This window comes from Trichechus manatus, unplaced genomic scaffold (assembly GCF_000243295.1).
Source record: "Trichechus manatus latirostris isolate Lorelei unplaced genomic scaffold, TriManLat1.0 scaffold00171, whole genome shotgun sequence".
NCBI lineage: Eukaryota > Metazoa > Chordata > Mammalia > Sirenia > Trichechidae > Trichechus > Trichechus manatus.
Window position 1 is genome coordinate 3975344 of NW_004444107.1, and position 11837 is coordinate 3987180.

The 11837-nt window shown below is 37.8% G+C and overlaps 1 protein-coding gene across 1 annotated transcript in view; it reads left to right on the top strand.

Moving 5' to 3' along the window:
* LOC101344422 (N-deacetylase and N-sulfotransferase 3) overlaps window positions 1–11837 on the top strand; it is a 219972-nt gene that overhangs the window by 81355 nt on the left and 126780 nt on the right. Inside the window, exon 4 of the mRNA XM_023741102.1 lies at window positions 9793–9947. Within this exon, the coding sequence (XP_023596870.1) occupies window positions 9793–9947 (155 nt within the window). The remainder of the gene's footprint in view (window positions 1–9792; window positions 9948–11837) is intronic.

Below are 11837 nucleotides of genomic sequence, written 5' to 3' on the forward strand. Positions count from 1 at the left end.
TATGTATATATATATGTATATATGTATATATATATGTATATATATATGTATATATATATGTATATATTACATGCATACACACGATACAAAATTCAAGAGATGCAAAAGCAATACAAAAATATTGTCATTCAATTCTCAAACATATATGTGTGTATATATAAATATATAGAAAAAGAGAGAGAGATTTTAAGGAATTGACTCAAGTGACTGTGGGAGGCTGGCAGGTACAAAATCTGTAGGTCAGACAAGCTAGAGATTCCTGCAGATTTGTGTCCCAAAATCCGTAGGTCAGGTGATGGGAAGAGTAAAGAGTGTGTGAGTTCTGGAACAATGTCTTTTTATCTTCAGACTGTTCCCCTGAGAAACCTCCCTTTTTGCTCTTAAGACCTTCAGCTACTTAGTTGAGTCCCACCCATATTATGGAAGATAGTCTGTTTCACTTAAGGCCAACTGATGTAATCACTTGAAACTGTAATAGCAGCTAGACTAGTGTTTGATCAAACAACTGGGCACCAAAGCCTAGCCACGTTGACACATAAAGTTAACCACTACAATGGTATATCTGTATAATGAAATACTCTGTGATCTTTAAAAAGAAGGATACAACTTTAATTGTAACTAATAAGGAAGAAACTCTTGAAAAATGTTTTGAGAAACCAAGATACAGTACAGTGATCAGAGCATGATAGTATTTGTATAAAAATAAAGGAGGAGGAAGGGGAAATCTACCCAAAGCTAGGTACAGTGCTCCTAACTTATTTTACTTACTTAGGAAACAAAGCAATTTGGCCAAGATACAGCACATCTATATCTATAGAATATCTCCAAAAGAAGTCACAATGAACTTGTATAAATGAGTTCCTGTAGAGAACAGAATTTGAGAATGAATGACAATTTTTTTGTATGCTTTTGCGTCTTTTGAATTTTATATCATATGTATGTGCGTGATCTGTTTAAGTAAATAAATATGTAAGTAAATTTTAAAACTTATGCTGTATTTAAGTAAGTTTCAAATAGTCTTCTACAATTGCAAATTCTTTTTAAACCTTTTATTTACTATATGAATATGAGTTATTTTGTATGTATTTACTGAGTTTCTTCAAGAGTGTAAAAGCATATAATGATAAGAACTCTACTTATATAACATCAACATCAATATAATTTCCTTGTGCACATAAATAGCATAAATAATAATTTTATCGTAGATGGGGTAGTACTGCATTTCTGGGATAAGTAAATTTCCATTTGTTTCCATGGAAGTTAGAGTCATGGGAATTGACCCTAGTATGTCATGTATCATAATTACCCATGGATTTTTGGGTTCTCAGGCTGAGGATTTTGTAAGTTGTAACTGAAACTTTAATGTAGGAGGTTCTGAAGGTCTTCATCCCCTAAATTTTTTATATCAATGTATGTAAAATGCACGCTAGCTGTAATTATTTAAATTATTGATAACTGAGAACCTCACTCTCATGATTTAAGATTATTTTAGGATTGAATCAGTTACTGTCTTTATGGTCACCTCAAAACCAGAAACACAATTAGAGATCTGGTCCAGATGCCTTGCTTATAGGAAAGTCTTGCTACCTTGGCATTGATATATGAGGTGGGAACGTTCTCTTTATATGCAGAGGTTCAGCTCATCTTTCTATGAAACGTATACCTGTAGCAGCGATAAATTTCACAATGGAGACCCCAAGACCTTAAGGAACTAAAAGATTTTCCATAACCTCTTCCTAAAAAATACCCTAATTTCAGGGTGATTATCTTGGATACTTTGACATCCTTTGAAGGAAAGAAAATAGAATTACCATGCAGATAAGGGACAGTCTGGTCAAGGAATAAGGACATATAGAATCTATAGCGTGTCTGAGAGATGAGGAAAGATTATGGGAAGAGCCATAGTAGCAAAACCAGCACAACCCAGTTCACCCAAGAAACACGAGAAAACATTCCTATTCTGTCCAATGCAGAATGCCCTAGGATTTCTCTAGCCAATCCCTCTCATTCTGCCTTGCCTCTAAGAGACTCATTTTCTTAGGTATATCTCACAGTAAGGGCATCCTCTCTCTTTAAGCCAGGAAAGGCAGAGCACAGGAGGAAAGTGAGGCCCAAGCTCAAAAGAGTCTTGTCATCTATGTATGATATGAAAGCTTCCACATTTTAGGGTTGTCTAAAACCAATAAAATCATTTTTAGTGGGAACAGATATAAAATTTACTACTCTGAGTCCTTCTAAAAATAGATATTGTAAAGTTTAATTGAATTACATTGTCCCATCTAAACAAGTAATTCTTTTTTCTATTAAAAATTCTATCCATTTTACTCAGTCTCAAAAGGAAGGAGAAAAACAGCACCGTTTTAATAGTAAGACTATTTCAGGAGAGGGTTTCATCTTGTTTGATTTGTTACCTTAATTTTTGAAGGGTTTGTGCATTTTTGTGAGATGAAGAAAATAAAAATATTAGTTCTCTTTTAGTGAATAATCACCATATTCTAGGGACTTCGCTAAGGATTTTTCATGTACCTTGTCATTGGGTTAGAGAGTATGTTACCTTATTTCCTAGACAGGCAAATGGAAGCGTAGAGGGGTCTAAGGTCTTAACATAGCTAGTTAAATTTCAGAAAACAGTCTTAACCCTAGGTCAGTCAGAGCCCAATGCTAGTGCTTTAGAAAAATTGGGTGTTTATTGTTTAGTTGGCAATTTAGTTTTTACTGTTTCACTGGAAGCTGAATGATAAGAGGAAGGTCCTGTCCCCTTACCATTGCATTTTTAGGTTCATATATTTCCCCAAACCACTGAGAACCAATAGTTTTTATAATTTCCTAATTAAATAATATAATGAATTAACAATTTAAAGAGCAAGTTATATTGAATGAGTAGATGTTGATTTTATTTCAAAACTACACATTTGGTCAGAGAATGATAGTTAAGGTTACAGAATTTGGAACTACTCAAATGGGTTAGAATTCAGGTTCTGTCCCAACCCTCTCAGTGACTTGGGACAAGTTACTTAATCTGTCCAAATATCAGTTTCCTTATCTGTAAAATGGGGTTAACATTGCCCCCAGCTTCATAGGGTTGTTGTGAGGATTAAATGAGATGATGCATATAAAGCTCTTAGCATAATGCTTGACACAAGGTAAAGTTTCAATCTAGGATGGTTTTTAATATAATGTCTGAGTAGTAAATACTTCAGATAAAATACTGCAGAGACAGAAGTTATTTAAATAGATACATAAGAAAAATATATAATAATTTGCAATAAGCATCAAATGTCTTAGCATAGTTTTGTAACAACTTACAAAGTGTCACTTAAAATTGAGGAATTTGAGTTCTAGCTCTTCTCTCTTGCACAAATTCTGACAAAGGCGGATACAGTCGTGGAATGAAGGGTGGCAATCCAGCCATGAACAAGAACATTTCAACTGGTTTTCATCACAGCATCTAAAGTAACAAGTGACAGACAACTGTTCTCAGTATGATTAATTATGATGTAAAACATCCTCAAAGTAGGATTAAAGGAAATCAGATGAGACGGAGTTATGAAGAAAAAAAGGAAAGGAGTAAAATTATGCCTACTATGAATAGAGAAAAATCTGTCAGAGTGTAGACGTCATTTGTTTAACTCCCGCAGGATTCACATATACAAATGCTGTAATCACAGATTTCACCATGATGTTCAGGAAAGGACAGCATATTCCTGAGCCATCTTTCCAAAGAACCCTAAGATCTGTAGCTGTGTTCTAATAAATAAACTTTGGGCAAAGGCCAACTAGAAAAATGAATAAAGGAGAGACAGAAGGAAAGATGCAGGGAAAAATAGGAGTTATAGGCGACAGGGAATAGATATGAAAAGCAGTAGGAAGAATGATTTTTCATAAACTAGGGAATTACCACTGGTTTACTCACACGTTGCAGGCAAGGTGAACATCAGGAATGAAGTGATTACTGGGACCACCTCCAAGAGACTTCTGCCAGTTCTCAATGTGGGAAAGTAAAACTACAATAACTGTAGTGTTACTGCAAAACTGTAATTCTAACTGATACGATGTCCTGATGAAACACAATATGGTAAGTAACAGAGAAATATCTTGGATATAAGTGTTGTTGTTGTTGTTAGGTGCCATTGAGTCAGTTGCAACTCATAGCAACCCCACATACAACAGAACTAAACACTGCCTGGGCCTGCGCCATCCTCACAATCATTGTTATGCTTGAGCCCATTGTTGCAGCCACTGTGTCAGTCCATCTCGCTGAGGATCTTCCTCTTTTTCGCCAGCCCTCTACTTTACCAAGCGTGATGTCCTTCTCCAGGGACTGATCCCTCCTCATAACATGTTCAAAGTATGTGAGATGTAGTCTCACCATCCTTGATTCTAAGGAGCATTCTGATTGTAATTCCTCTAAGACAGATTTGTTCATTCTTTTGCCAGTCCATAATATATTCAGTATTCTTCACCAGCACCACAATTCAAAGTGTGAATTCTTCAGTCTCCCTTATTCATCATCCAGCTTTCGCACGCACATGAGGTGATTGAAAACACCATGGTTTGGATCAGGCACGCCTTAGTATTCAGGGTGGCTTCTTTGCTTTTTAACACTTGAAAGAAGTCTTTTGCAGCAGATTTGCCCAATGCAATGCACCTTTTGATTTCTTGATTGCTGCTTCCATGGGTGTTGATTGTGGATCCAAGCAAAATGAAATCCTTGACAACTTCAATCTTTTCTCTCTTTATCATGATGTTGCTTATTGATCCAGTTGTGATGATTTTTGTTTTCTTCATGTTGAGGTGTAATCCATACTGAAGGCTGAAGTCTTTGATCTTCATCAGTAAGTGCTGCAAGTCCCCTTCACTTTCAGCAAGCAAGGTTGTGTCATCTACATAATGCAGGTTGTTAATGAGTCTTCCTCCAATCCTGATGCCCCGTTCTTCTTCATATAGTCCAGCTTCTCGGATTATTTGCTCAGCATACAAATTGAATAGGTATGGTGAAATGATACAACTCTGATGCACACCTTTCCTGACTTTAAACTATGCAGTATCCCCTTATTCTGTTCAAATAACTGCCTCTTGATATATGTACAGGTTCTTCATGAGCACAGTTAAGTGTTTTGGAATTCCCATTCTTTGCAATGTTATCCGTAATTTATTATGATCCACAGAGTTGAATGCCTTTGCATAGTCAATAAAACATAAGTAAACATCTTTCTGGTATTCTGTGCTTACAGCAGCTGTGAAATCCTTGGTTCCACGTCCTCTTCTGAATCCAGCTTGAATTTCTGGCAGTTTCCTGTCTATATGCTGCTGCAGTCAATTTTGAATGATCTTCAGCAAAATTTTACTTGCATGTGATATTAATGATATTGTTCAATAATTTCTGCTTTTTATTGGATCACCTTTCTTGGGAATAGGCATAAATATGGATCTCTTCGAGCCAGTTGGTCCGGCAGCTGTCTTCCAAATTTCTTGGCATAGACGAGTGAGCACTTCCAGTGCTGCATCCATTTGTTGAAACATCTCAGTTGGTATTCTGTCTATTCCTGAAGCGTTGTTTTTCGCCAGTGCCTTCAGTGCAGCTTGGACTTCTTCCTTCAGTACCATGGTTTCCTGATCATATGCTACCTCCTGAAATGGTTGAACATTGACCAGCTGTTTTTGGTATAGTGATTCTGTGTATTCCTTCCGTCTTCTTTTGGTGCTTCCTGCATCATTTAATATTTTTCCCATAGAATTCTTCAGTATTGCAACTCGAGACTTGAATTTTTTCTTCACTTCTTTCAGATTAAGAAATGCCGAGCATGTTCTTCCCTTTTAGTTTTCTAACTCCAAGTCTTTGCCCATGTCATTACAACACTTTACTTTGTCTTCTTGAGCCGCCCTTTGAAATCTTCTTCCCAGCTCTGTTTCTTCATCATTTCTTCCTTTAGCTTTAGCTACTGGATGTTCAAGAGCAAGTTTCAGAGTCTCTTCTGACATCCATTTTGGTATTTTCTTTCTTTCATATCTTTTTAATGACCTCTTGCTTTCTTCATGTATGATGTCCTTGATGTCATTCCACAACTCCTCTAGTCTTCGGTCATTAGTGGTCAACACATCAAATTTATTCTTAAGATGGTCTCTAAATTCCGGTGGGATATACTCAAGGTTGTACTTTGGCTCTCATGGAATTGTTTTAATTTTCTTCAGTTTCAGTGTGAACTTGCGTATGAGCAATTGATGGTCCGTTCTGCATTCGGCCGCTGGCCTTGTTTAGACTGATGATATTTAGCTTTTCCATCGTCTCTTTCCACAGATGTAGTCGATTTGATTCCTGTGTATTCCATCTTGTGAGGTCCACATGTATAGTCGCCATTTATGTTAGTGAAAAAAGATATTTGCAATGAGGAAGTCATTGGTCTTGCAAAATTCTATCATGCTATCTCTGCCATTGTTTCTATCACCAAGGCCGTATTTTTCAGCTACTGATCCTTGTTTGTGTCTAACTTTCTCTTTCCAATCACCAGTAATTATTAAGGCATCCTGATTGCATGTTTGATCAATTTCAGACCGCAGAAGTTGGTAAAAATCTTCAGTTTCTTCATCTTTGGACTTGGTGGTTGTTGTATAAATTTGAATAATAGTCGTATTAACTGGTCTTCCTGTAGGTGTATGGATATTATCCTATCACTGACAGCATTGTACTTAAGGATAGATCTTAAAATGTTCTTTTTGATGATGAATGCAATGCCATTCCTCTTCAAGTTGTCATTCCTGACATAGTAGACCATATAATTATCCGATTCATAATGGCCAATACTGGTCCATTTCAGCTCATTAATGCCTAGAATATTGATGTTTATGTGTTCCATTTCATTTTTGATGATTTCCAATTTTCCTAGATTGATACTTCGTACATTCCACTTCCTGATTATTAATAGACGTTTGCAGCTGTTTCTTCTCATTTTGAATCAAGCCACATCAGCAAATGAAGGTCCTGAAAGCTTGACTCCATCCACGTCATTAAGGTCAACTCTACTTTGAGGAGACAGCTCTTCCCCAGTCGTATTTTGAATGCCTTCTAACCTGAGGGGCTCATGTTGCACAACTATATCAGACAATGTTCTGCTGCTATTCATAAAGTTTTCACTGGCTAATTCTTTTCAGAAGTAGACCACTGGGTCCTTCTTCCTAGTTTGTCTTAGTCTGGAAGCACAGTTGAAACCTGTCCACCACAAGTAACCCTGCTGGTATTTGAATACCAGCGGCATACCTTCCAGCATCACAGCAGCTCGCAAGCATCCACAGTACGACAAACTGACAGATGCGTGGGGGTGGATATAAGTAGAGATAATTATTTATGGGGAAACCAAATGGTGTCACCCTCATGTCAAGCAAACCATTCCTCTAAGCATCACCAGTCATACCTACCAAATGCTTCTTTACCAGGTTTCCTTCTTTGCCTCCAAAAGGTAGCAGTGCCCAAGACCCCACCATGATTGGGGTCATTAGAGAGTCTAAACCCCTGAATCTATCACCCCATTCCTTTGCATTTCTCTTTAGAAGACTTCCCTGAACTGTAAGATAACCACTCAGAAGCCCCTAGAATGCTCAATGTTGGTGACCCATTAGTCAGGCCAATGAGTTAATATAATGGTCAGTTTCTTAGTGCCACACATAACATATGGGTGTGGCCTCTGCCTCCACTCCCATCCCTTTATACAGGTGTGATGGGGGGGGATGAAAAACTGAAGGAGACATGCAAGAGACACAAAGAGAACAGGACTAAGAAATATAGGAGGAAATGGGAATGATAGATTACCCTACATATTTCAGGACTGTGTAGACGCTTCCTCCCAAAAAGAGTAAAATATCTATTGCTATTCATCTTTTTACTTATATGAATTCAGACATTAGAGGGCTTATGTGACTTGCCCAGTCACACAACTCAAATGTGTTGAAACCCACAAATAAACTAAAATTTTCTGGCTCCAAAGGCTATACTTATTCCATTCTACTATTGTAACATGAATGTATGATGAAGAGGAAATAATGAGGGAAATAAAACAGACTAGATTTGAGGATGCCCTGTATATACAAGAAAAAAAGTCTTGTTTGTTTTGTTTTTTGTTTGTTTTATTTTTATTTTTTTATCACTAGAGTACTTAAGCAGATGAAAGTGAAATTCAGGACTGTCCTGATTGAAGGATTATGTTATCCCACTCATTCTGTATCACTCAATCCTTATTCCTCCTGTGTAAATTAGAATGACCATTAAGCCTCATACTAAACCTTTATCTTTGGTAAATCTCTTGCACTGCCCAGTAAACCATAGGGCCCAATTCTTTTCCTGTCAGTAGGTTTTGCTTTCATTCTCTTGGGAAATTGAATGAGGAAATAGTGGTATCAGGCACTGAGCAGAGTTGCCTGGACCAGGGCAGCAGTCTATCCACCATCTTTAGACTTCAGGTTCCTGTTAAAACCAGTTGCATTGCCGTTGAAAATATGAGAGGAAATTTTTTTTCCACAAAGAGGGGAATCATGTGCAGAATGCACTGCTGTAGAAGCTATGGGATTCAGTAAGCTCATCTGATGATATGACAAGACATTAACAAAGACCTTATATGGCTCTCATTTCATGCTTTAGTAAAGAAGCTGTGCTTGGAGAGGTATAAAAGGACCCCTGCCCCTTTCAGATGAGTTGAGTGAACAGTGGAATTTCCCACACTCAACTATACTTCAGGTAAGGGAGAATGGAGGAATAAAACAAGCCCAGATATGAAAAATGATGAGAACAAGAATAGAGCTGACTCCCAAGGAAATGGAAGTTTCTTAATGGCTGGAGCAAGAGTCTGTTTCCAAGACTTGAGAGAAAGGAGAAGGATAAGAGCATGAATATCACTAAGGATTGTTTTACTGTGACTTTACCACTTCTCAGTTTCTTCTTTCCATCACTTTTATCCTTTCTCCTTTCTTTCCTTCAGTTTTCTCTAATTTTTCATGGTAACAGTTTCCATATTCTCTTTTGTCTCCTCAGTATGCCTTAACCAACCAGTTGCCATTGAGTTGATTCCGACTCATGGAAATCTCATGTATGTCAGAGTAAAACTGTGCTCTATAGGTTTTCAATTTTTTGGAAGTAGATTGTCAGGCCTTTCTTGTGAGGCATCTCTAGGAGGACTCACACTGCCAACCTTTCAGTTAGCAGTTGAACATGTTAACCATTTGTCCCACCCAGGGACACCATGCATGCCTAGTTTCCTCCAAATACTGAGTAGCTTCTTCTCAGACCTCAAAAGGAACCCAAATAAAGAAGGGAAATACTTTGTTGTAACTGTATACACTACACAACCCGTGTCAAAATGATCTACTGTGGGCCTCCAACACACATTTTCCCACTTGTATGCCCTCAGTTAGATATCCTATTAATCTCCCATTCTCTCCAAACTATATTTTTGTTCAAATGATCCAGAAAAGCATAACTTTTTATTCAACTTGTCCATGTACAAAGATGCTAAAAGTTAAGAGTTCTAATGTCCTTGGGAATGGTTGTATATTTCCTTCTTAAATTGATTCCATATCCATGTCTCATGTTTAACAACTTTTTAAAAGAGTTTTGTCACTTTCTCTGGTTGTTCCCCAACTAGCAGATTTTCCTTTGCAACATTTCATGTTCAAAGCCTGATATGTATTTATAATGGTGTATATGGTGTCTTCTAAATACAGATAGGAGTAGATAGATAGACAGACAGATAGATAATCAATAGTAAGTTGAATAACCATTTTCTTTCTTTCTTTTTTTACCTGAAGGAACTGAAGAGGAAGATGAAGGGGATGACTGTTTGTTGGGGTCTGTCGATGAGTTCTGGTGGTTTCCTCATATGTGGAGCCATATGCAGCCCCACCTCTTCCATAATGAGTCGTCATTGGTGGAGCAGATGATTCTCAACAAAAAATTTGCCTTAGTAAGTAACTCACTTTGACTATTGCATTTAATTAGGATAATGACCAAGTTTCTATGTTGAGAACATCTTGAAGGTGTCAAGTATATTGGCAATTTTTAAGCAGGCTTTTCTGTGGAATCATAAAGAAGATCTTAGTATTACAGCCTCTTAGTATAAAGCTTTGGGTTTATATTGTATGCTTCTCACTCTGCTTGATGCTCTGAGGGGTCCAATTTAAAAGGGACTTCACAAGTCACTCACAAGACTCAGTCATGTGACATTATGTTTAGAGCTCCTAAGACATGGCTCCTGTCTTGAAGGGGCTTTCTGCTGCACTAGGGAGACAGAACTATGTGCATAAAACAATTATCCTGCAAAATGACATGTTCTGTGGCCCAATGCTAAAATGAACAGTATGGGCGTAAAACCCACAGTTCAGAGAGAGAAGTGTCATTGGCAGTGGCCAGAGAAATGTTCCTGTGGAAATAGGATTTTAGGTACACACAGAAATAAGAATACGATTTAGGTGTCAGGATGAATTGGAGTGAAATGAGGCTGAAAGAAAAGACCAGTTAAGAGACCATAACATACCTTCAGCATGAAGTACTGAAGACTCAGCCTAGGAAGGTCATGGAAATGGGAAGCAAGCCGCTTAAAAGATGTTGCAAACATATATGTTATAGGGATGGAACACACATTTTCCCGAAGCGAGTTACACTGTTTGATACTGAAGAGTTAGTTTATGAGTCAGGACAGAGAAATTTGCAATAAAGGTTCTAATAAATACAGTGTGATGGAAAATATGCTTGTAATCAGTGAGGAAGAGATGTAGTAATTAACAAGCCAACAGAGCATGTGTTAGGTGGGAGGAGGTGTTTCATCTTTGTTTCCTGTGAGTCATACTAATGGTCACAAAAACACATAGAGGGAATCCAGAAAGGCAATTGCTTATTAGCATTCTTCCTTTCTATGCAGGGAGTACTTCAGGGGCAGGAACTATATTCTGTCCATCACAGTATCACAGTTCCTAGCTCATGGAAGAGGGACAGTGATGGTTCAGTAGTGGAATTCTCACCTTCCATCCAAGAGCCTCGGGTTCAATTCCTGACCAGTGTACCTCATGTACAGCCACCATCTGTCTGTCAGTGGAGGCTTTCATGTTGCTATGATGTTGAACAGGTTTCAGTGGAGCTTCCAGACTAAGACCAGGAAGAAAGGCCTGGCCATCTACTATGAAAATCAGCCAGCGAAAACCATATAGATTACAATGTTCTTATCCACAGCTGACCGTGGGGATGGCACAGGACTGGGCGGAGTTTCTTTCTGTTGTGCGTGGGGTCACCATGAGTCAGTGACAATTTGATGACAGCTAACAACAACAGAAATAGCTCATAGAAAGCACTCAATGAGTATTTATAGCATAAATGATCAAAGGCAGCAGAAAACAATACTCAAGAAGGAAATGCAGTGTCATATATCTTAATTTGTTCCTGCATTTTTTTCTTATTTGTAAATCTCAAAACGGATTTTATTTATTTTTTATTTTTTTAATTGTACTTTGGATGAAGGTTTATAGAACGAATAGTTTCTCATTAAACAGTTAATACACATATTGTTTTATAACAATGGTTAACAACCCCATGACATGTCAACACTGTCCCTTCTCAACCTATTACCAGCTTTCCTGTCCCCTCCTGCCTTCTAGTCCTTGTCGCTGGACTGTTGTGCCCCATTAGTCTCATTTTGTGTTATGAGGCTGTCTAATCTTTGTCTGAACAGTGAAGCTTGGGAGTGACTTCACTACTGAGCTAAAAGGGTGTCCAGGGGCCATACTCTTGGAGTTTCTCCAGTCTCTGGCAGGCCAGTAAGTCTGGTCTTTTTTTGTGAGTTAGAATTTTGTTCTACATTTTT